This window comes from Bos indicus, chromosome 15, assembly GCF_029378745.1.
Source record: "Bos indicus isolate NIAB-ARS_2022 breed Sahiwal x Tharparkar chromosome 15, NIAB-ARS_B.indTharparkar_mat_pri_1.0, whole genome shotgun sequence".
In the NCBI taxonomy this organism is placed as follows: domain Eukaryota; kingdom Metazoa; phylum Chordata; class Mammalia; order Artiodactyla; family Bovidae; genus Bos; species Bos indicus.
Genome location: NC_091774.1, coordinates 52055933 through 52082599, shown reverse-complemented (window position 1 = coordinate 52082599; position 26667 = coordinate 52055933). Strand labels below are relative to the sequence as shown.

General features: G+C 41.3%; 1 protein-coding gene across 4 annotated transcripts in view; it reads right to left on the bottom strand.

Annotated features, from left to right (window-relative positions):
• RNF121 (ring finger protein 121) overlaps window positions 1-26667 on the bottom strand; it is an 83200-nt gene that overhangs the window by 19269 nt on the left and 37264 nt on the right. For all 4 annotated transcript variants that reach the window (XM_019974533.2, XM_019974535.2, XM_019974534.2 and 1 more), the window contains 2 exons: window positions 6366-6520; window positions 2781-2888 (listed from right to left, as the gene is read on the bottom strand). In XM_019974533.2, the coding sequence (XP_019830092.1) occupies window positions 2781-2888; window positions 6366-6520 (263 nt within the window). The remainder of the gene's footprint in view (window positions 1-2780; window positions 2889-6365; window positions 6521-26667) is intronic.

The following is a 26667-nucleotide window of genomic DNA, read 5'->3' as shown; positions in this document are numbered from 1 at the left end:
CTTTGCATTACTGCTCTGGGACACATAAGGCAGCGCCTAAAATTGGAAGCCTCAAGAGTAGAGCAAGTATTGACAAACTAAAACCAAGTCCAACCTGTTTGCATATGGTCTGTGAGCACCTCCTGACAGGCTAGGACTGGAAGCTGTGAAGACCAAGACAGAGTATCCCCTTCTGCCCATTTCCTCACAGGGTTTCCAGTGCCTGCCTCCTGTGACTGATGACCATGCCTTGCAGCGGCCTAGGCTCTGTTCTGGTTCGCACTTACACATTGGGGACTCCACCACTGGCAACCACTGCACACCAAACAGTGGGATTTTCGGTCTGGAAGTCAGCAACTCACTAATGAATTGCCTCTCCTCCAGCAAGTTGCCTAAATTGAAATGGCCAAGCCCTCCAAAAGAAGGGAAGAGCACAGCAGGTTCTGGGTGTCACAGGAGCAGACTGAAACTGATCCCAGTGCTCACCCACCCCCTTCAGGCCCCTCCTTCAGAGAATGTTTCACCTGATGGCAAGTGGACACAAAGAACGCCCACCATCTGAGACAGTTCACCCAGGCAAATACATGGGGCAGGGAGGCGTTTTCTCTCTTGTTACGTAAATACCTAGAAACCATCCTAGATCTTGCCTTTTGTCCCATGAAACCTAAAATATTTATTTGGCCTTTTACAAAAAAAAAAGCTTTCTAACCACAGCTTTAGAAAAGAAAGATACGTTAGTAAATGTACACATACCCGTTACATACACTTTTTAAGTTGCAACTACATATATTCTGTATCATGTCACCAAAGTTAAATTTTGGTTCAAGTCTTCTTACTAAGGACAACATGCCTATTATATTAGGAAGTTTGTTTTAGTGATTTCACGGACCAATAATTTGCAAACTTGAGTCTTTAAATGTTTATTAAAGAAAAGTATCTTTGTTAAAACATTTGTATGAAGAACTGAATGTGTTCACTTAAGACTGTAAATTACATTTATCTCAGAAAGTTGAATTTGCCCACCAATCTTGTAATATTTAACATACTAATTTGATATCATGGTCTTATACCAATTAACTAATTAGCATCATAAAAATGGTCAAGATTCTCAAGTATATTTTCCTCCTTATGTAGTTTATCAAAGTAAAAATTATAATTCTAGGGTAAATACCTTTAAAAACATAACATAAAACATGGAGAATCTTGGTTTTTACTTTTTTTAATCACAAAGGTTAGGAAGCTATCTGGAAATACCTGGGTTTTCTTTGATGAGACCTGATGACTCTTCACTGATAAATTCCTATAAAGATCTGTGGCACCTGTTTATTCTTTCAGCCTGTACTACACCTGGAAGGAAGAATTCCGTGGTTGTCCTCTCACTATATAAAGTAGGACTGACATCTTTCAGTATCAGAAACTCCTGCCTACAGTGTACTCAGTTTGGGGAAGAGGTCAGTGGTCATGAATTTAAATTTTAATCCTAAATCTCTAGCTTCAATGCACTGTCCCAGGCTTAGAATTCCTCACGACCCACAGCCTACAGCCCCCATTCCCTCAGCCAGGAAACCACATTTCTACCCTTTTCTGCCCTACTTTTTGTACCCTCCAGTCCCAGAGTCATTATCATTGTCATAGTCATTGTCCCAGAGTCCAGGACAGGATTATCTGGCTTTCAATCTAATGAGCAGGGGCGTGGGAGGGGACCTATATGCTGAATCAGATCTTTTGGAAAGCTTATGACAATAGGAAAAGCCAGAATCCCACTCCTAGTCGTGTATCCTTAGGAAGCAACTCGGCAGTATTATCCGCGGCAGCAGTACACTGAAAAACAACCTACATGCCCAACAGTGGAGCAAGACGTAGAAGTCCACAGGTTAATTCTGTCTCCTGAGAAATCTCTTAAAAGCAGAATGTCAGCTGTGTTACACAGCAACAATGCTTATGTTGAACCTGATCTGCGATTAGAACACAGGATCTGGATCCAGGAAGTTTTAAACCTGATGTGTTCCTTGGAGAAGTGCAGCTTCTGGGCCTGGGTGGCTCCCACACTCACCTGCGTGGTCTCATTCCCTCAAATCTCAGCCCTGGGACTACTGGAAGGACTCCAGCAAGCACTGCCTTATTATTTCTGGTCTTGTATCTTTCTAGGTGGATCTGCTGCCAGGTGCAACCAACCGTTCCATGAGTTCAACTGTCTAGCCTGGGGTCAGCAAACTTTGTCTGTAAAGGTCCAAATTGTAAGTATTTTAGGTTTATGGCCCTTCAAGTTTCTGCCACAATTATTCAACTCTGCTGTTTTACTGCAAAAACAGCAACAGGCAATGTGTAAACAAATGAGTGTTTCAGCAGAAATGTTTTATTTTATAAAAATTGAAGGCAGGTCAATTTGGCCCATAGGATGTAGTTTGCCAACTCCTACTCTGCTTGAACATAAGACCACTAAGGTAGAGTGGATGCTGTAAGAAACAATACACACATGGAAAAGGAAAATGGTTCTGTTGGGGTGATGAAGTTATGGGTATAATCATTATTATGCTTATTTTTGTTATTATAGTTTTCCATTAAAATATAAATTCTTAGAAAGTACAACCAATGATTTGAGACTCTTAACTCTGTATTACCCAGACATTCCTTTCTCTGTACCAGCACAAAATATCCTCCCATCCTCCACAGCCCGAGTCGCCTATCCTGAGTGCCATGTTCCTCTCGCTAAAACTCAGGACTTGTCCCAGGAACAAAGGCACATCTCACCAGTCCCTTCTCCCCAAACACCAGCAAAAACAAAAGCAAAGGGTACTCACTTGAATAATAAGTTAAGACCAAAGAGGGTAAACATGACAGCCATGTAGCCAACGATGCCAGTGGCATAGCTGATTTTATAGATCAGCAGGAACCACTTATAAACCAACCTGGAGAAAGGAGAAAAAATTAGTAATGCTGACCCAGAAACACTGGCCTAAGAGCCTCTGCATCACCAGAATTCCTTTCTCTCACATCAATGGGGACATCAGGCTCTTTGCCTAGGACTTAATATTGAGCAACTTCAGTTACTATACATGGCTGATCACTCCCTCAATTGCAAAACACCTCCACATACCTGGGAGGTATTTTGTATTTGTATTTTGGTATTTATATTTTCCTGGTCTCAAACCAAGGGAAGAAAAGGGAGCATTAAAAGGAGGTTTCAACATATGTAAAATAGATAGCCAACAGGAATTTGATGTATGTCTCAGAAAACCCAAACAGGGGCTCTGTATCAACCTAGAGGAGTGGGAAGGGGAGGGAGATGGGAGGGAGGTTCAAGAGGGAGGGCATAAATGTATGCCTATGGCTGATTCATGTTGATGTTTGACAGAAAACAAAATTCTGTAAAGCAATTATCCTTCAGTGTTTGTTTTTTTTTTTAAAAGGAGGTTTCAACATCAAACAAAGAACGCCTGCCTAACCTCAGACAACTATGTCATGTCAAATTTAGGTTAGCTGGATAAGGAAGTGAAAATCAGTAACTATAGCTATGCTCAGAAGGAAACAGGTATTCTTGCCAGGAAAGAGGATTCAAGGAAAAATGAATAAGAGGTAGAATTAGCTACAGGCTTTTGTAACTGGGCATGGTTAATCTGAATACTGCTTTGTTCTAACCCACAGAACAATAACAAAATGAATGATGTCTAATGAGTTTGCTTCTGAATTTTTTTCCCCCTTGGAAGAGAAGGGATAAGGAAGGAGGCACTCAAAGAATACCTTTATTTGGATGTGTGTGTGTGTCAGTGGTGTGGGTTGGGGAGTGGGGGTTTGATGGGGGTATGAGATTCTCCTGAAAGAGGAGCCATGCTCCCTAGGATCCAATGAAAAGAAGTATGGAATCTGGTTGGTTGACTGCAAGTAGGTTCGGAGAGGAAAGACTGTTCCCAGAATGTACCAGAGCCTTTTAAATGCTGTGGACGTAGGCCCCTTATATCATGGGCCACTGTTCTACTGGCAAGGAGAGCTAAAGAGCAACTCAGCAAATCCGTCTAGCTATTGAGAGCCAACAAGGTTACTGTCATTCTAATGGGCTTGAGGGAAGATGCTCAAGGTCCCTGCTTGGGCCTCCCTGCTGTGGCTAAGCAAGGGTATAATGACTTCTCAGGTTAGCAAAGGGACCCAAACACCTTGCAGTGTCCACCTTCAAAGACCACAGAAGCTCCACCATCCAGAGTCTGCAATGATCAGCTGGGAGTGAGACACAGCGGAAAGGATATGGCATTTTAGGAGGAACGTGGATTAAGTAACCCCAGGTAAGTCATATTAACTTGAGACAAGTTTATTAAGTCCTAAAACAGGAACCCCTTACTACCTTTCTCACTGGATTGTATATAGCCCATTTCCTAGTGTATAAAATATATGGTCAATAAATGCTGCAAAAATAAATGTGGATGTTTATGAAAGTGCTTTGAAACTGTAAAGCATTATTGAATGCTAGTTGTTAATCACTGAAAACCTCTCATGTTAAAAACATATTTTCAGTCATTTAGCTAATATATTTAAATTACCTGATGATACTTAACATGCTTTATTATACATTCTTCATATTACCCTATATGAGGTAGCAATTATTATTGCATTTTTAGGGATAAAGAATTCAAGGCTGAGAAACATGCAGTCATATGGGTCATATAATTAACAAATGGCAGGGTTGGGGGTTTCCAATCCACATCCATCTGGCTCCAGAGCCTATATCTTTTATAATGGCTTTTACTATAGGAGACTTTCCAGGTGGCTCAGTGGTAAAGAACCTTCCTGCCAAGCAGGAGATGCAGGTTTGATCCCTGTGTAGGAAAGATTCCTAGGAAAAGGAAATTGAAACCCACTCCAGTATTTTTGATTGGGAAATCCCATGGACAGAGGAGCCTGGCGGGCTGAAGTCCATGGGCTCACAAAAGAGTCAGACACAACTTAGCAACTAAGCAACAGTAACAACAAACGGCTGCTGCTGTTGAGTAGCTTCAGTCGTGTCTGACTCTGTGCGACTCCATAGACGGCAGCCCACCAGGCTCCTCCATCCCTGGGACTCTCCAGGCAAGAACACTGGAGTGGGTTGCCATTTCCTTTTCCAATGCATGAAAGTGAAAAGTCAAAGTGAGGTCGCTCAGTCATGCTGACTCTTAGCCACCCCATGGACTGTAGCCTACCAGGCTCCTCTGTCCATGGGATTTTCCAGGCAAGAGTACTGGAATGGGTTGCCATTTCCTTCTCCATAACAACAAACTACCATAGCCAGAGAGGCGGTTCTGGATCACTGACTTCACCTTGTAAGTAAACTTTATTTTGTAGAATAAAACAAACATGTAGAATAATAGAAGGCCAAGAAAAGGCTGGCAGTAAAGTAGAACATAAGAAGCATGGGAAAAAGAGTAAGTTTCAAGTTGGAGGTCTCTGGATCAGGTAGTTACAACTCTGAGACTGGCCAGTTCCTCTGTTAGGCTCTCCTAGACCTGCACACGTGTCTCAAAGCACTTACCAACTGCACTGAAACAGCTGCTTTCTTGTCCATCTCCTCCATTAAAACGAGTACTCCTTGAGGGCAGGGACCATGTCTTATTCAGCTCTGTATCCCCAGCACTCAGCACAGGGCCTGACACAGAGCAGGTGCTTGTTGAATGAATGAATGAGAAAATCTCTCTCTTTTTTTTCTGTCAAGCATAGATATAAATGACCTCACAAGCTGGTTGGGAGGATCAGATGAGAAATGCATTTGGAAATACAAAGAATTATACAGGAAGGGGCTGCTTTGTGACCAAAGAAGGAAGTATTGTTTGTTATAATTCTCCAGTTTAAATTTGCTAAGATTCATTCATTCAACAAAAATTCAGAATAGGCTACTATGTGCCAGGCCCTTTGGCAGAGCCTGGATATACAGTGACAAACAACATGGATGTGGCTCCTGATCTCACAGTTAGTTAGTGGGGGAGACAGACACTTAAAATAATATTTAGTCATAAACTGTGGTAAGTTCTATGAAGGAAAGCTACAGGGCACTAGGAAGAGAATGTGACAGAAAATCTACTTAGAGATCAGAGAAGAGTTCACAAAAGAAAACAACACTTAAAATGAGACCATAAGAACCAGGATTTGCTTACTTATATTGTTAGCTTTTAATATAAACAGACCTTGATGTAAACCGTAAGGTAAGCTATAGGGAAATATTTGGGGGGTTTTATTCTGTGAATGGGGCAGGAGATCTCCCAATCAGCTTGTTTTGGTGGGGCTGTGTGCCAAGTAATCTTGGCAGATAAAAACTGCAATTTTTTTTCCCCCAGTTTAAGCCCACCCACCTCCCATGCATCCCAACCCATTAGTTTCAGGAAACTTGGCTCCTTCCCACTACCCACTAGCTAAATTCTCACCTTGGGGTTGTCTGGACTAGTGGTTTTCGGGTGGCTCGGAAGGTGACAAAGGCTGTGACAGCAGAGAACAAGATCCAGATCACTAGGAACCTCCACCAGTGCAGCTTCACTGTGAAATAGAGGGGAACAACCCACATCTGAAAGAGGGTCACCATCTGAAACACAAACATAAGCACTTCAGCTCTAGCCAGCTTCCTCTGCAGATCCATCCACAAATCCAGAGCATGTCTTTTGTGTTCCATTTTAGCCTGATCCTTTCTTTGCGCTTCCAGTTTTGGATAAAAGCACCTCCTAGTGACCCAAGTTAGAAACCCTGGGACCATGCTTGACACCAACCTTTTCCCCCACCCAACTGTTCATTGTATCTACTCTTTCCTTTCCATTTGAGCCCTTGCTGTCTCTTACCTGGCTGACCATGACCGCATTAAGTCTCCCTGAATTCAATGTCTCTGTTCCAATTTATCCTTCCCAGGAGCATACACAGTCGTGAACATGTCACTCCACTGCTTAGAACCCTCTGAGGTCCCCCTTTCTATAGATAAGATCTGACATCCTTAGGCAGTCATATCTCCTACAATGGAGCTCCAAACGACTGTTTCAGGACCATCTTCTACCACTCCCCATGACTGCAGTCAAGGTGTCCCGCTCTGAGACTAAAACATCCTTCCCACCTGCCTTTCAGCCTGAGAGTACCATATGAGAGACACATGAAGCCTTCAGTCTCCTTGCTAGGCAGAATAAGTCACGATTTCCCAATGCTCCAAAAGCATTTTCCTTTCTACCATCATTACAGTGCTTATCTAGAGTATGAGGCTAGGTTTGAATTCATTCTCTACCTTACTGTAAGCTCCTTGAGAGCAGTGACAAGGCCATACTCTGGCCCATGATAGATCCTCAATGAATTTAGATAACTGAGGGGAAAGCTAGACTAGAACCTTAAGAGAGAGGCACAATTCTGTTATAAGAGTATCTATTTTACTTTCCCTCCTTCCACCTCAGACTTGTTAGCTAAGGTGTTCCAAATGTATACAACGATTCTAAGTCAGAAGCTGGGACCAACACCAGTCTTCTGCTTCCCCAAGTCTTCTAACTCCTTCCCCAACCACCCAACTGTCACTAGATGGCACTCTTCTCAGGTGAGCAGCAGGTATAAAAAAGATAATTGGCACTCAGAGGCTTTCTTCCTGGTATTAAATGAAATGAAAGAATATATTTTTTTAAAAGTGGGGGTGGGTATAGAGAGGACAATAGCAGCTAGCATCCTAAAGTTTCACAGAAGAGAAAACTTTTGAGAAAATATTTACTCTTGAGGATTTCTAGACTAGTGCTGCCTAGTCCAAATATAACATGAGTCATATGTGTAATTTTAAGTTTTACAATAGCTATGCTTTAAAAAAGTAGAGAGACACAGATGATCTTAATTTTAATAATATATTTTATTTAACCCAATACATCTAAAATATTACCCTTTTGACACATACTTAATATAAACTACCCATGAAACATTTTACTCTTTTTTTTTTTGTAGTAAGGTTTTAAAATCCGATGTTTTATATTTACAATATATCTCAAAACAGACCAGTCACATTTCAGGAGTTCCACTGCTACATCAGATTGGATAGTGCAGCTTAAAGCATCTTTTTAGTTGTAGCTACTACTCTATTTTTATAGACTGCTCTGTGGCAAGAAAAAGCTTTAGTTTTTTAGTGTTATTTGTATATTTTAAAAGACAGAGAGGGAGAAAATGGTGATCAGCCACTTTGCCTTAGAGCCTCTAGTGCTGTCTACCCACTGCTCAGTGAACAATGCAGCCTCAGGACCAGTTCCACTGTAGGGACTCCCTGCAGTGGAGTGAATGACTCCCTGAATGAAGCATTCTAAAATATTTAAAGTAGGGGATAAGGCAACCAGAATCATGACACTAGAAGTGGGTAGATGAAGGAGGATGTGCAAAGAAGGGCTGCATGGTCTTCAGCCTTCACATCATTTACTCTGACAGGCTCATGGGGGTGTTTATAAAGCAGTAGGCCCAGAGACTTGAGAAGAATTCAATCACATGGTCCAGTCACATATGTTTTCTCTAAGAAAGAATAGGAATTCTTGTCTACTTCCAGCTTTTCCAAAAACTTGGCTTTTTACATAACAACAACCAGCCTGCCCTCACAGCCTCTTTCCCACTCCCCATCACCTATAGCATGTTCTGGTGGGGAAGGGGTGGGTAGAAAGCAAGTCAAGATAATTATCCCCACATGAGCTGTAGCTATGCATATTTTGGGTTAGGAATTGGATTTTATTTGCAGTGGAAGAAAGACATAGTTAGGAGTAAGTCTGGGCTTCCCTCATAGCTCAGTTGGTAAAGAATCTGCCTGCAATGCAGGAGACCTGCGTTTGATTCCTGGGTCAAGAAGATACCCTGGAGAAGGAAATGGCAACCCACTCCAGCATTCTTGCCTGGAGAATTCCATGATCAGAGGAGCCTGGCAGGCCACAGTCCATAGGGTCGCAAAGAGTCGGACACGACTGAGCGACTTTCACTTTAGGTTCTTTGAAACATATGTCCTGGTAGAGGCCCAGCAAACCTGGATTCTAGTTCTGATCTGCCTCCAAATCATTACATCACCCCAAGGAGGGTTTGACTTGATTTTCAAAGCCCTTTAAGTTCTAGCACACTAAGGTTCTGTTAGACCTTAGCTGAGCCTTGTATCGCAGACTCCCTGGGAGAGTAAAGGCAGTGTGCACTCTCACTCATCCATCAAGTATTTACTGCGCATTTAATGGGAAGCGAAATAAACATGACTTCTAGTTCCTGTCCTCAAGGAGCTAACAGTCTAGCAGCAGGCGAATAACATAGATCAAATCCTTATTTAATGACTCAATAAAACTTTAGACCCTTTCTAAAGAAGAAAAAATCATTAAAGATCAAGTGGACACAGTAGAATGATATAATACAATGAAATGACTAGCAACTTAAGAATTAAAGATATCTAGATATGAATCCCAATATAGCTACTTACTGTTGCCTAGGCAAGTCACTCAGCTCTGATAGCCTCAGTTTTTTAAAGTATAAACGAGGTTAAGAGTATCTACTCCATTAGGCTATACAGATTATGTGTTAATGCATGGAAAACTTTCAGAACAGTACCCAACAAGGCAAGCATTCAATACAAGTAATGTAATAAATATAATGTAAGGATTCAATATGATAGCTCTTTTATTTCAATGTCAGCTTTCCAGGTGGCTCAATGGTAAAGAATCAGCCTGCAATGCAGAAGACATGGGTTCAATTCCTGGGTTGGGAAGATCCCCTGGAGAAGGAAATAGCAACCCACTCCAGTATTCTTGCCTGGAAAATCCCATAGGTAGAGGAGTCTGGAAGTTGCAGAATCCAAGAAGTTACAGAGTCAGACATGACTGAGTGACTAAAAACAAAAATATTTCAATGGCAACAATGTGTATAAAACCATAAGCACAGCTGCATAGTAAGCACAGTTGCTTAAATAAATTGAGAACTCTTACAATGGCTTCACATGATCAAAAATTCATAAAGTCACATATATAAGGGAGCAAAGATTGCAATGAGGTAACTAAAATAATCAACATATTAAAAGTGGTGAGGTATCAAGACACTCTCTGCTAGGGAAGTTTGAAAGCCAGATTCTGTTCAGGGCCTTGAAAGCAGCTGCTGGGGTGAGAGCCCAGTGCCCGACAAGGGGCAGGCAAAGGGGCTGGGTGAACACAACAGTTTACCATGGGGAAAATGGTAAGTTACAATTCTGCCTGGTTAATTTATTTGTGTCTACTGTAGTATCTACTGGCATTCTGCTTAATAAATTAAGTTGAAGGCATTTTTAATGGCTAGCTTGGCAATAAATGGCTGAAAGTTACTCAAAATTCTCAAGACTAATGGCAGGGACTCTGGTGCCATCTGGTGGCAATACTCTGGTGCAACAGTTTGTTTAAACAAATGCTTATACCTGATGCCATGAAAGGCACAAAAGAAGGGGAAGCTGTGGCCCTAACTTCTCCTCCAGAATCTGGGGTAATGAGACATAAATGCAGGAACTGGGCAGTCATGCAAAGCGTCAAGCACTGACATGGGAGTTCAGAGGAGAGGTGCAACAGTGCTGGCAGAAGCTGTCAAGGGGAGACTGGCCAGAAACGGCAGTGCTCTGGCTGGTTCTGAAAAGTGAGAGTGAAAGTCGCTCAGTCGTGTCTGACTCTTTGCTACCCCATGGACTATACAGTCCATGGAATTCTCCAGGCCAGAATACTGGAGTGGGTAGCCTTTCCCTTCACCAGGAGATCTTCCCAGCCCAGGGATCGAACCCAGGTCTCCCATATTGCAGGCGGATTCTTTACCAGCTGAGTCACAAGGGAAGCCACAAGCGAAGCTGGTTCTGAAGGAGTTTCATTATGGTGTTGTGCGTGCGTGTGTGTGTGTGCGTGTGTGCGTGTGTGTGTATGCAAGTGCACATGTATGTGTGAAAGCCATTCATCCTCTTTCCCTGAATCTGCAAATATGAAGCTGAAGTGAAGACCAGCCTGAAACTGACTTACTGATTCTTTCAGCAAACATTTACCGAGGAACAATCTCAGCTTCTCCACAAGACTACACAGTTGACATGATAATGTTAGATGCTACAGGAAAAGTTAGCTAGCCCTTATTCAAATGGACTTTGTTTAGATTTCTTTCATCTCAGAAACTGTAATTCATGAAAACAAAAAAGAGCTGCCAGATTACATCCTTCTCTGGACACTAGCTCCCTTGCCAGAGGCACGTCTGACTTTCAGGATTCTCATCACTTCTTATTTGCCTGTGTTGTGGGGACAGAGATCACCTACTATGCTTGACTGCAGAGGAATACCAAGGATGAAATGAAAACTACAAGTCCAGGTAGCACAACAAAGTAAGAGACTCACAGCTTGAATCAGCTTGAAAAAAAATTGCTGATAAATGGACAGAGGTCAACTGGAAGAAGGTCTGGGATATGCTCCAAAGCTCTGATCAATACTGTCATGAATGATTCAGATGAAAATACAAAGGATCTGCTTATCAAACTGTGAGCAACACAAAGCTTGGGAGAAAGGAGAGAGGAGCAAGGCAGTGAACATGGAAAATAGAAACAAGATCCAAAATGAATGAAGCTCATTCCTACAGTTCTTCTAGATCTACCATTCTGTGATCTGGTAAGCCGAAATGAAGAACCAAAACCTCAGGCTGAAACTTCACCAACTACCCAAGTATAGGATGGGGAAGGAGCTGCTCACATGAAAGAGATCTAGGGGTTTCACCTGACTACAAATTGCCAGGGAATATATGCCAACAGGGTCATTATCCAAAAGCCAAGGCAACACTATGCTACTTAACTAAGAGTAAACCCTGAATGAAGGAGCAAGTAGCTCTACCTTTCTCTGCTCTGTCAAAGAATCCTTCAGCCCTGAGATCTGGTTTTAGGTCCACAATACACAAAGAACACTGATGAATAAACATGACCATAACAGAGTAGCCAGGATTACAAAGGGTCTGGAAACCAAATCACATAACAAACAGCTGAAGACACTGGGATAACAGGCCTGGACAAAACTAAAGGAAGGCGTGGCTATTATCTGAAGATCATTCAGAAGCCCAGCAAGCAGATATAGTCTGCATGGTTTCTGTGACCTGGTAAGACCCCAAGTATTGCTAGAATATTACAAAGAGAAAAAACTGGGTTGGCAATTACCTCCTACCACACCCCTGGAAAATGGTCAACTGTATCATAAGAAGCAGATAGTCCAGTGATAAAAGATGTGCTAGATAGTTCTTTCCTATTGCTGACCTGAAAAAACCTGCCTTTGTCTACCTTCTGCCTCTGAGTCAAATTCTTGTCCCTCAGAGAAGTGCAGAGTATATTTACTCCCTGTTGCTTATGCCTACTTTCCTAATACCGCAAATTATGTCTTTTCCCCTCAAGTCTTCTCCTCTTCAGGTAAAAGTCACTCAAGCAGTCATTTAACAAACACTTGCTGGGCATTTACTGGACACCAGGCTAAGGACTGGGGAATTCAGAGTTGATAAACAAAAGCTTCTCAAGGAGAAGTCTACTTAGGATAAACAACCATAATGCAGTATGCTGCTGCTGCTAAGTTGCTTTAGTTGTGTCCGACTCTGTGCGACCCTAGAGACGGCAGCCCACCAGGCTCCCCTGTCCCTGGGATTCTCCAGGCAAGAACACTAGAGTGGGCTGCCATTTCCTTCTCCAATGCATGAAAGTGAAAAGTGAAAGTGAAGTCGCTCAGTCGTGTCTGACTCTTAGCGACCCCATGGACTGCAGCCTACCAGGCTCCTCCGTCCATGGGATTTTCCAGGCAAGAGTACTGGAATGGGGTGCCATTGCCTTCTCCGATAATGCAGTATAAGTGCTATACGCAGGTCCTGGTGGCCAAAAAAGCAGAGCAGAAGTGCCCCACCCAACGTGGAGGAATTATCATCTCTGTCCTGGGTGGTCCAACAGGTGCAGATGGAGAAAGGCATCATGACGCAGGAACAAGGTATCCTTGAGAGAGTACACAGGTACCTGAGGGAGGTGTGAGAAATGAGCCTACAGAGGTAGGCAAGGCTCAGAGAAGGCTGATCACACTTAGGAATTTTTAATTATATTCTGGGGAGAAAAGTTTTTCTCACAGAAAGTGGATTACAGCCCTTTACCATCTTAGTCAGCATTCTCTAGCCACATTCTAGTGACGCTCTTATTGTCTCGGTCTGAGAAAAATCTATAGTACTTTAAAGATTTCCAGGTAGGAGATTTTGCCACTCATCCATTCCAGGAGGGAACAGCAGTTCAGGAGACAGGAGTCTGAAAAGATAGTATATTTGGTAACAGACAGGGATGATGAAAGCTTCTCCTTGGAGATCTTTAAAAATAGGATAGATACTTTTCCAGGCATAGGCTTACTCCTTCCCCTAACATCCCTGAGGGAGCTAAGGAGCAAGTAAGATTAGACTCTGAATAGATGATGAAAACTGAATTACAGAGAAACCAAACATCAAGTCCTGAGCTAGGCTTCCAACCCAGATCTTCTGTCTCCCGAGTCCTGCCTCCCAGCACTGGTCACCAAGTTAGGGGGAACCCTGAGGAGGCAAAATAACATAGACCAAAGTGAGGATGGTTGTGAAAATACTGAAATTCAAGAAAAGGACATGGGCAAAAGTCATTAAAGGAAAACCCGGGGCGAGGAGGGGGTGAAAAACAGAAATGACTATGGCAGAACTGTCAACAATCTCCTGAAACTTTTGGAAACCTCAAAAAATGTTGAGTACTCTATGGAAAGAGTACTTAACCAAGAACCAGATTTTACATCCAGCACTCCAATATGATGGTCATGTGCTCCTGGCAAATCACATCTGGATTTTGCACTTCAGTTTCCTAATCTGAAAAATGGAGACAAACCCCTATCCTATCTTATAAAACCTATTTGTTGTGAAGTTCCAAAGCAATGGCAGATGAGATAAGTATTTTGTTTTTAATCAACAAATTCAAAACTATAAAGCAGTGTAAGGTATTATTATAGTTGTTGCTGGTACTGAAAAGAACAGTACCTGAAATTTAAATACAGAAAACAGTAGGATTAACCCAAGAGGATAACCCAAGAGCAGTTAATTTAGACTCTTCTTTTAATCTAAAATTTCTTTTCTTTGAACTCCTATATTGCAGAAAGAAGTCTGATAATCTTGACAGTGAAACCAGTAGATTGGCATACTCGCTCATAATCAGCCTCATGGCTGGCAACATCCGTGCTGCTCTAGGTTCCAGAGTCTAGGACAGTGTTTCTCATTATGGATCAATTTTCTCCCCAGGGGACACTTGACAATGTCTGGAGATAGTTTCGGTTGTTACAATTAGAGGGAGGAGATTCTAGGTAGAAATCAGGGCTGGTGCTCAACACCCTATGATGCACCTCATAGCCCCCGAAAAAAATAAAGAATCATCTGGCCAAAATGTTAATATGCTCCCTACTGAGAAACCTGGTCTAGAAGAACAGAGCTGGTGTTTTTCTACTTAATGGTCATGGGTGCCTGATGGAAGGTTGGGCCACCAACCAGCACTAGTAAAGAATAGAAAATTTCATTCAGTTGGAGAGAAACAGAGCCTTATCAATTAATTCCATCATTTCTTGGCATGCCCTGAGAAGCATTTTCTGTGAAGCTCTGATAGCTAACCTCTAACAGCTCATGTTTCTACTACTCAGCAACAATCCGAGAGCTTCTCCTTTACACAACATTCTCAAAAGAGTTGTTTTGATTCTTGTTTATTCCCATTCCTTACTCCACAGACATTTTAATGTGTTTAATATGTGTATTTTGGGGGTTTTTTTGAAATAACAATAAAATTTACTTTTCACATAGATCTAAGTAGCAAAAGAATTTTTTAATTAATTTTTTTTGGAGTATAGTTGCTCTATAATGTTGTATCAGTTTTAACCATTATTAATCACCACAGTTTGAACTGTAAACCCATAGCTATAACAAGTACCTAAAATCTGTTTAGGCAGGGAGAAGAACTTTAGATGCCCCAGGATGGAAAACAAGGAATAACAAGATGGGATATCCAAATAGAACAGCAAGGAATAGAATCCTCAGTCCACAGGACGGTTCAAAAATCTAATCTATAAAGTACCAACCCTAAAAATAAAATCAAAGCAATCTGGGGAAACAGATTGCAACACATATGTCAAAATGCTTATTCCTAACATACATCTTATAAATCAGTAAGAAACATTCTAAAAGAATCCTAAGCAAGGAAAGAAATGTGACTGAACACACCACATGGTTCAGCTGTGAATAACATTTACATGTCACAATAATGTAAATAGAGAAAACTTATTTACTAAAAACTGGAAGGAGCAAAAGTGTGTATGTGATGGGTATAGACGTAGTGGTATAAGATAATCACCACTTTCCATGGCAGAATGTCAATACATGTTCAAAAGTAAAATTATATATATATATATTTATATATATATATATTTTTTTATATTACTTATTTATATTTATAAGGCAATGGCACCCCACTCCAGTACTCTTGCCTGGAAAATCCCACGGATGGAGGAGCCTGGTAGGCTGCAGTCATGGGGTCGCTGAGGGTCGGATATGACTAAGCAACTTCACTTTGACTTTTCACTTTCACGCATTGGAGAAGGAAATGGCAACCCACTCCAGTGTTCTTGCCTGGAGAATCCCAGGGACGGGGCATCCTGGTGGGCTGCTGTCCATGGCGTCGCACAGAGTCGGACACGACTGAAGTGACTTAGCAGAGCATAGCATACATTACATATATATATCAAGGATGAATAGAGATAGGCAGAGGATTGTTGGTTTCTAAACATTACAGAACTACCTGATTTTTAAATTAGATATTTTCACCATATTAGATTTGACAAAGATTAAAAATACTGAGGATTCTCTATATTCTCTTTAACACTGGGTAACAGCACTGTTTAACATCTGTTGGTGGGATTATAAACTGCTATAACTTTTGTAAAGGGCAACTTGACAAGATCTATTAATAATTAAATGGCAATTCCACTTGACCAAGAAATTCCATTTTTAATTCTACAAGAATGCTGGCCCAGCTATGCAAATTATTTCTGTAAAAAGCTTACTGAATCACTGCTGTAACTAAGATAAACATCACATTGAACAAGTCTACTGGTGCCATTTTTCCAATAGCATTTACTCAGTTCATGTAAGTCTCTGTGTCACATTTTGGTAATTCTCATGATATTTCATCATTATTATTATATTTGTTATGGTGATCAGTGATCTCTGATGTCACTACTGTACCTGTTTTGGAGCACCACAAACTATGCCCATATACGACAACAAACTTAATCAACAAACACTGTCTATGTTCTGAGTGCTCCACTGACCACCCATTTCCCATCTCTCTCCCTTGCCTTGAAAAAGTGAAAGTGTTAGTTGCTCAGTCGTGTCCAATTCTTTGCAACCCCATGGACTGTAGCCTGCCAGGGTCCTCTGTCCATGGAATTCTCCAGGCAAAAATACTGGAGTGGGTTGTTATTTCCTTCTCCAGGGGATCTTTCCAACCCAGGAATCGAACCCAGGTCTCCTGCACTGCAGGCAGATTCTTTACTCTTTGAGCCACCAGGGAAGCCCCTCCCTCTGCCTGGGTCTCCCTATTCCCTGAAACACACAATATTGAAATTAAGCCAATTAATAACCCTAAAATCACCTTTGAGTGGTCTAGTGAAAAGAAGAGTCACACGTCTCTCATTTTAAACCAAAAGCTAGAAATGATTAAGCTCAGTGAGAGCTTAATCTCACTGGCATGTTGAAAGCTGAGACAGGTTAGGCCTCTTGGTGCCAGTTAACCCACGTTGTGAATGCAAAGAAAAAGTTCTTGAAGGAAATTAAAAGTGCTACTCCAGTGAACACATGAATGATAAGAAAGCAAAACCACCATATTACCGCTGACATAAAGAAAGTTTTAGTGGTTGGATACAAGATCAAGCCAGCCACAACTTTCCTTTAAGCCAAAGCCTAATCCAGATCAACTCTCTGAAGGCTGAGAGAGGTGAGGAAGTTGCAGAAGAAAAGTTTAAAGTTACCAGTGGCTGGTTCATAAGGTTTAAGGAAAGAAGCCATCTCCACAACATCAAAGTGCAAGGTGAAGCAGCAAATGCTGAAGGAGAAGCGGCAGCAAGTTATCCAGAAGATCTAACTAAGATGATGAATGAAAGTAGGTACACTAAACAATAGATTTTCAAACAGATGCCATCTTTGACTTTCACAGAGAGGAGGAGAAAATGCCTGGCTTCAAAGCTTCAAAGGATAGACTGACTGACTCTCTTCTTTAGAGGATAACGCATCTGGTGACTTTACGTTGAAGCCAATGTTCATTTACCATTTCAAAAATCCTAGGGCCCTAAGAATTATGCTAAATCTCCTCTGCCTGAGATCTGTAAATGGAACAACAAAGCCTCAATGACAGCCCATCAGTTTACAACATGGTTTACTGGATATTTTCATACTGTTCATGGGGTAGATCATGGCATCTGGTCCCATCAGTTCATGGAAAATAGACAGGGAAACAATGGAAACAGTGAGAGACTTTATTTTGGAGCTCCAAAATCACTGCAGATGGTGACTGCAGCCATGAAATTAAAAGATACTGGCTCCTTGGAAGAAAAGCTATGACCAACCTAGACAGCATATTAAAAAGCAGAGACATTGCTTTGCAAAACAAAGGTCTGTCTAGTCAAAGCTATGGTTTTTCCAGTAGTCATGTATGGATGTGAGAGTCGGACTATAATGAAAGCTGAGCACCAAAGAATTGATGCTTTTGAACTGTGGTGTTGGAGAAGACTCTTCAGAGGGTCCCTTAGACTGCAAGGAGATCCAACAAGTCCATCCTAAAGGAGATCAGTCCTGAGTGTTCACTGGAAGAACTGATGTTGAAGCTGAAACTCCAATACTTTGGCTACCTGATGTGAAGAGCTGACTCATTTGAAAAGACCCTGATGCGGGGAAAGATTGAAGGCAGGAGGAAAAGGGGATGACAGAGGATGAGATGGCTGGATGGCATCACCGATTCAGTCTGGGTAAACTCTAGGAGCTGGTGATGGACAGTGAGGCTTGGCGTGCTACGGTCCATGGGGTTGCAAAGAGTCGGAAACAACTGAGCGACTAAACTGAACCGAACCCTCAGAATGGGAAAAAATACTTGTGAATTAGATATCTAATGATGGCGTAGTATCCAGACTATATAAAGAACTTCTGTAACTCAACAAGAACAAAAAGACAAAAACCGAGGAGTTCCCTGGTACTCCAGTGGTTAGTACTTGGCTTTCACTGCCATAGCCTCAGTCAGTCAGGGAACTAACATCCCGTAAGCCATATGGTGCAGTCAAAAAAAAAGGACAAAACTCCAATTAAAAAATGGGCAAAGAACTTGAAGAAACGTTTCTCCAAGAAAGATATACAGCCAGGCAATAAAAACATCAAAAGGTGCTCAACACCATTCAGTTCAGTTCAGTCGCTCAGTCGTGTCCGATTCTTTGCGACCCCATGAAGTGCAGCACGCCAGGCCTCCCTGTCCATCACCAACTCCTGGAGTTCACTCAAACTCATGTCCATAGAGTCAGTGATGCCATCCAGCCATCTCATCCTCTGTCGCCCCCTTCTCCTCCTGCCCCCAATCCCTCCCAGCATCAGAGTCTTTTCCAATGAGTCAACTCTTTGCATGAGGTGGCCAAAGTATTAGAGTTTCAGCTTTAGCATCAGTCCTTCCAAAGAACACCCAGGACTGATCTCCTTTAGAATGGACTGGTTGGATCTCCTTGGAATCCAAGGGACTCTCAAGATACTTCTCCAGCACCACAGTTCAAAAGCATCAATTCTTCAGCGCTCAGCTTTCTTCACAGTCCAACTCTCACATCCATACATGACCACAGGAAAAACCATAGCCTTGACTAGACGGACCTTTGTGGGCAAAGTAATGTCTCTGCTTTTCAATATGCTATCTAGGTTGGTCATAACTTTTCTTCCAAGGAATAAGCATCTTTTAATTTCATGGCTGCAATCACCATCTACAGTGATTTTGGAGCCCCCCCAAAATAAACACCATTAGGGAAATACAAATCAAAGCACAATGAAAGCCCACTTTTATGCAAAATAATGTGGCTATAATACAAAAAACAAAAAAGAAATTGGAAAATAAGTATTGGTGAGAACGTGGAAAAACTGAAACCCAATATAATGTGAGTTAGAATGTAAAATGGCATAGCTGCTGTAGAAAACCATTTGGCAGTTCCTCAAAAAGTTAAATATAAAGTTACATATGACTCAGCAATTCCACTCTAGGATATATCCAAGAACTGAAAATAGGTGTTTAAATAAAAACTTACAGTGAATGTTCATAGCCACACTGTTCAAAACAGCCCAAAGGTGTAAACAACTCAAGTGTCCACCAACTAATGAATGGATAAACAAAATGCAGTATATCCACAGAATGGAATATTATATGGAGGAGCCTGGTGGGCTGCAGTCCATGGGGTCGCTAAGAGTCAGACACGACTGAGCGACTTCACCTTCACTTTTCACTTTCATGCATTGGAGAAGGAAATGGCAACCCACTCCAGTGTTCTTGCCTGGAGAATCCCAGGGACGGGGAGCCTGGTGGGCTGCCGTCTATGGGGTCGCACAGAGTGGGACACGACTGAAGTGACTTAGCAGCAGCAGAAGGAACAAAGTACTGGTAGATACTGCAGTGTGAGTGAACTTTGCAAATACTGTTTAGTGAAAGAAATCAGGCACAAAAGGCCACATATTGTATGATTCTATTTATATCTAGAATAGGCAAATATATAGAAAGCAGCTTAGTGCTACCAGGGTGTGCTGGGAGGGGGGAAATGGGAAGTGATTGCTTAATGGGTATGGAGCTTCTTTTCGGGGTAACAAAAATGTTCTAGAACTAAATTGTGACAGTGGCTGCACAACAATGTGGATGTGCTAAAGGACACTGAATTATACACTTTAAAACAGGTAAAATAGCGAATTCTGTTATGAAAATTGTCTTTAACAAAAATAAAATTATATTCCATTTCCACATAAAATAGTACCTGAAGATATTTTTATGTCTTGAGCTTTTTTTCTCTTAAGAATAGGAGCAAAAAAGTCCCTAACATTAGCTTTGGAGTTTACAAAATACTTTGCCATGTGATCTTATATAATCTCCACAAAACATGAGATAGACATTATGACCCCAATTTAGAGACAAGAAGAACTGAGTCTCAGAGAAGTACAAAGTCAGATAGCCAGGAAGCAGGAGCATTGGCTAATCAAGTCAGACAGTCTGACTTAGAGTATTTACTGTTGCAAGGCAAACAGCTCCAACTTCTGATAAGCTTGAAAAAGGACAGGAGATGCCATTGTGTACATACATCTTGGAATTTTTCTTCTTCCAAAGTTAGTATTTCAAAGCAGCAAAAATATTCACTGTATCCAAGTTAATCAAAGTTTTAACAAAACCAATATAGATAATTATTGAATAAGAGAAGCATAAAGCAGGACATACAGATTTCCTCTTCCAATTTTCTAAAGATATGAGTTTAAGTTTCTCGGTACAAGATATGCTATAATGCTAGCGTGTCCTCTCACCAGCACAGTTCAGCATAATGTTTACAGGGCATGGCACTAAGTAATGAGATGACTGTGCATTTCCTTATACAACTGGCCTCATTAATTTATAGTCACATTCCTATTAAGGATTAACTACTGAATGGCACATTAGTGGTTTTCTAACACTCTGATGAGTCCTATATATGTTCTTGAGAAAGTGGAGGGGTGAGGGTTACCAGCCCAAGCAGAGCATCCTCTCATTTTCTACATCAGGTTTTTTCTTAAGATACTGTTTTAAGTAAGGATGTGATTGCTTTTTTAAAAAAAATACATACAGAAAGACACTCCAGTATATATATGCATCTTTAATTCTTCAGAGATTTTCAAAAATCTCTGCAGATAAGCTAACATTGTATAATCATTTCTAAATACAAGCACAGAAATGCAAAGTGGGTTCACTCGACATTTGACTTAAGATTTTTCTTAGTTTCTAGGTTCAATTAAACTACCCTGATAATCCCTATTTTATAGAATAGGTATTGTAAGCACACAAGGAGAAACAGGTGACTTATTTCACATGGTAGGGTGAAGCCCAACAGGGTCTAGACATCAAGCTCCACCCAGATGGCTCAGTCTGTTGGATGGTGCCTAGTTCAAAAAGCCTTGGTGTCACGCGGTCATTCCATGCACTATGACCTGAAGATACAGATGTCTCTACTTGAGGTACATGACAATACTTGAGGTGGCTATGTGCCAGTAATGTCTGGAACATGTGCCAGCTCAAAGGCAAAATTAGTCTCTCTTCCTCCTATGCTTCAGATTATCCTTTGGTTCCCCCGATAGAAAATCCTTTCCAGAAGCACAGTCAAAATTGTGAAACATGAAACAGAAGATCTGAATTCAAATCATGTCTCTATTGATTAGTTTCTCCTTCATGCCTGAACTCTCTGGGCCTCAGTTTGTTCACAGTATTTCCCTCAAGGGCTATTAGGAGGGTTAAATGAGATAGTTTAGCAGTTCCCATCCTGTGGGCTATAGACCCCTGGGCATCTGGCCATATTATAAGAGGTCTGAAAAAGCACATACTAGAGAAAACGAATTATTTAGGGTTTAAGACTAAAAGCTCTGGAGTAAAACTGTCTGGATTCAAATAATGGTTTTACCACTGGAGCAGGTTACTTAGCCATTCTGTCTCAGTTCCTCATCTGTAATTGGAGGCAACAGTATTCATTGGATTATTGTGAGGATTAAATGGGGTATATATGTAAAATGCTTAGAACAGTGGCTAGCATAGTAAGAATTCAATAAATGTTAGCTATTACTGACATTTACTGAATTAGTAATTGCTATTACCTGAAAGAGATGGGAATACCAGACCACCTGATCTGCCTCTTGAGAAAGCTGTACGCAGGTCAGGAAACAACAGAACAGACATGGAACAACAGACTGGTTCCAAATAGGGAAAGGAGTACGTCAAGGCTGTGTATCATCACCCTGCTTATTTAACTTAGATGCAGAGTACATCATGAGAAATGCTGGGCTGGATGAAGCACAAGCTGGAATCAAGACTGCCAGGAGAATATCAATAACCTTAGTTATGCAGATGACACCACCCTTAACAGCAGAAAGTGAAGAACTAAAGAGCCTCTTGATGAAAGTGAAAGAGGAGAGTGAAAAAGTTGGCTTAAAGCTCAACATTCAGAAAACAAAGATCATGGTATCTGGCCCCATCTCTTCATGGCAAATAGTTGGAGAATAGTGGAAACAGTGGAACGGGAGAAGGGGACGACAGAGGATAAGATGGCTGAATGACATCACCGACTCAATGGACATGTGTTTGAGTAAACTCCGGGAGTTGGTGAAGGACAGAGAGGCCTGGCGTTCTGCAGTCCATGGGGTTGCAAAGAGTTGGACACAACTGAGTGACTGAACTGAACTGATTACTACTATATGTGTTTACATATTCTTTCAAAGTATAATTATCATCATGTGGATGCTTGCCAAGTTTATGTTAAAGAAGGGTTGTTATACTTGAAAAGGTTAAATACTTCTATGATAATAGTTATAAAAGAATTCAGTATACTACCTGCCATGTCCTCATCCAGAGTAGTTGCATTTGTGATTTCAACATTTTTTAATTTACTGAGGTTTACTCTGTGGCCTAACATATGGTCTATTGTGGAGAATGGGCTATGTGCACTTAAGAAGAACATGTATCCTGCTGTTGTTCAGTACAGTATGCTGTGTATGTCTATTAGGTCTAATTGGTTTATAATGTTGTTCAAGTCCTCTGTTATCTGTTACTCTTCTATCTGGTTATTCTATCCATTATGGGAAGTTGGGTAATGAGCTCTACAACTATTACTATAGAACCATCTGTTTCTCCCTTCAATTCTGTTAATTCTTGCTTCATGGATCTGGGGACTCCTTTGTTAGGCTACATATATGTTTATAATTGTATCTTCTGGCTGCAGTGAACCTTTTATCAATATGTAATCACAGCAAATAGATGGGGAAAAAGTGGAAGGAGCAACAGATTTTATTTTCTTGGGCTCCAAGATCACTGTGGATGGTGACTGCAACATTGAAATTAAAAGATGCTTGCTCCTTGGAAAGAAAGCTATGACAAACCTAGACAGTGTGTTAAAAAGCAGAGACATCGCTTTGCCAACAAAGGTCTGTATAGTCAAAGCTATAGTTTTTCCAGTAGTCATGCATGGACATGAGAGTTGGACCATAAAGAAGGCTGAGTGCCAAAGAATTCATGTCTTTGAATTGTGGTTCTGGAGAAGACTCTTGCGAGTCCCTTGTACAGCAAGGAGATCAAACCAGTCAATCCTAAAGGAAATTAACCCTCAATATTCATTGGAAGGACTGATGCTGCAACTGAAGCTCCAATACTTGCCACCTGATGCAAACAGCTCACTCACTGGAAAAGACCCTGATGCTGGGAAAGACTGAAGGCAAAAGAAGAGGGTGGCAGAGGATAAAATTGTTAGATAGCATAACCACCTCAATGGACATGAATCTGAGCAAACTCTAGGAGAAAGTGAACGACAGGGAAGTCTGGTACATGCTGCAGTTCACGCAACTGCAAAGAGTTGAACATGATTTAGTGACTGAACAACAACGTCCTTCTTTATCTCATGTACCTTTTTTGATTTAAAAGTCTGTTGTCTGATATTTAGAACTAACACCCAAAAAAGATGTCCTTTTCATTATAGGGGACTGGAATGCAAAAGTAGGAAGTCAAGAAACACCTGGAGTAACAGGCAAATTTGGCCTTGGAATATGGAATGAAGCAGGGCAAAGACTAATAGAGTTTTGCCAAGAAAATGCACTGGTCATAACAAACACCCTCTTCCAACAACCCAAGAGAAGACTCTATACATGGACATCACCAAATGGTCAACACTGAAATCAGATTGATTATATTCTCTGCAGCCAAAGATGGAGAAGCTCTATACAGTCAGCAAAAACAAGACCAGGAGCTGACTGTGGCTCAGACCATGAACTCCTTATTGCCAAATTCAGACTTAAATTGAAGAAAGTAGGGAAAACCACTAGACCATTCAGGTATGACCTAAATCAAATCCCTTATGATTACACAGTGGAAATGAGAAATAGATTTAAGGGCCTAGATCTGATAGATAGAGTGCCTGATGAACTATGGAATGAGGTTCGTGACACTGTACAGGAGACAGGGATCAAGACCATTCCCACAGAAAAGAAATGCAAAAAAGCAAAATGGCTGTCTGGGGAGCCCTTACAAATAGCTGTGAAAAGAAGAGAAGTGAAAAGCAAAGGAGAAAAGGAAAGATATAAGCATCTGAATGCAGAGTTCCAAAGAATAGCAAGAAGAGATAAGAAAGCCTTCTTCAGCGATCAAAGCAAAGAAATAGAGGAAAACAACAGAATGGGAAAGACTAGGGATCTCTTCAAGAAAATCAGAGATACCAAAGGAACATTTCATGCAAAGATGAGTGCAATAAAGGAAAGAAATGGTATGGACCTAACAGAAGCAGAAGATATTAAGAAGAGGTGGCAAGAATACACAGAAGAACTGTACAAAAAAGATCTTCACGACCCAGATAATCACAATGGTGTGATCACTGACCTAGAGCCAGACATCCTGGAATGTGAAGTCAAGTGGGCCTTAGAAAGCATCACTACGAACAAAGCTAGAAGAGGTGATGGAATTCCAGTTGAACTATTCCAAATCCTGAAAGATGATGCTATGAAAGTGCTGCACTCAATATGCCAGCAAATTTGGAAAACTCAGCAGTGGCCACAGGACTGGAAAAGGTCAGTTTTCATTCCAATCCCAAAGAAAGGCAATGCCAAAGAATGCTCAAACTACCGCACAATTGCACTCATCTCACACGCTAGTAAAGGAATGCTCAAAATTCTCCAAGCCAGACTTCAGCAATACATGAACCGTGAACTTCCAGATGTTCAAGCTGGTTTTAGAAAAGGCAGAGGAACTAGAGATCAAATTGCCAACATCCGCTGGATCATGGAAAAAGCAAGAGAGTTCCAGAAAAACATCTATTTCTGCTTTATTGACTATGCCAAAGCCTTTGACTGTGTGGATCACAATAAACTGTGGAAAATTCTGAAAGAGATGGAAATACCAGACCACCTGACCTGCCTCTTGAGAAATCTGTATGCAGGTCAGGAAGCAACAGTTAGAACTGGACATGGAACAACAGACTGTTTCCAAATAGGAAAAGGAGTTCGTCAAGGCTGTATATTGTCACCCTGTTTATTTAACTTATATGCAGAGTACATCATGAGAAACGCTGGACTGGAAGAAACACAAACTGGAATCAAGATTGCCGGGAGAAATATCAATAATCTCAGATATGCAGATGACACCACCCTTATGGCAGAAAGTGAAGACGAACTCAAAAGCCTCTTGATGAAAGTGAAAGTAGAGAGTGAAAAAGTTGGTTTAAAGCTCAACATTCAGAAAACGAAGATCATGGCATCCGGTCCCATCAATTCATGGGAAATAGATGGGGAAACAGTGGAAACAATGTCAGACTTTATTTTTCTGGGCTCCAAAATCACTACAGATGGTGACTGCAGCCATGAAGACGCTTACTCCTTGGAAGGAAAGTTATGACCAACCTAGATAGCATATTCAAAAGCAGAGACATTACTTTGCCAACAAAGGTTCGTCTAGTCAAGGCTATGGTTTTTCCTGTGGTCATGCATAGATGTGAGAGTTGGACTGTGAAGGCTGAGCGCCAAAGAATTGATGCTTTTGAACTGTGGTGTTGGAGAAGACTCTTCAGAGTCCCTTGGACTGCAAGGAGATCCAACTAGTCCATTCTGAAGGAGATCAGCCCTGGGATTTCTTTGGAAGGAATGATGCTAAAGCTGAAACTCCAGTACTTTGGCCACCTCATGCGAAGAGTTGACTCATTGGAAAAGACTCTGATGCTGGGAGGGATTGGGGGCAGGAGGAGAAGAGGACGACAGAAGATGAGATGGCTGGATGGCATCGCTGACTCGATGGACATGAGTCTCAGTGAACTCCGGGAGTTGGTGATGGACAGGGAGGCCTGGCGTGCTGCGATTTATGGGGTCACAAAGAGTCGGACATGACTGAGCGACTGATCTGATCTGATCTGATCTGTCTGATATTCAAGAGCCACCAGCTCTTTCTCGGTTATCATTTGCATGAAATATCTTTTTCCATCCTTTTATCTCGTTTCTTTGTATCTAGAGTATCTTGCAGACAGTATATGGATGGATAATGTGTTTTCTTAAATCAATCTGACAATCAGCCTTTTTAAAGGAGAATTTAATTCACTTAAAGTAATTACTAATAAGCAAGCATTTATTTCTGCCATTTAGCTACATGTTTTGTATGTTTTTGTTCCTCATTTCCTCTATTAGTACTTTATAGGTCTCTCTAACTCTGACCCTGCCTTCTCATCACCTGCTACATTGCGTCCCCACTATCATTGCCTTTTTAAAATATTAATCTAAAGATTCACTGGAGACCTACTCTTTCTAACCTATTTGAATAGCTCCTGATGAACAGTTCCTTCATGAATTTATCCTACAGTGTTAAAAGGACCTACCTTTTTTGGCCATGAAAGTAGGTTCAGGTGCTAGCCCAGTTTTCACCATCTGAATCACTTGTCCCTTAAAGGCACATTCACCACACAC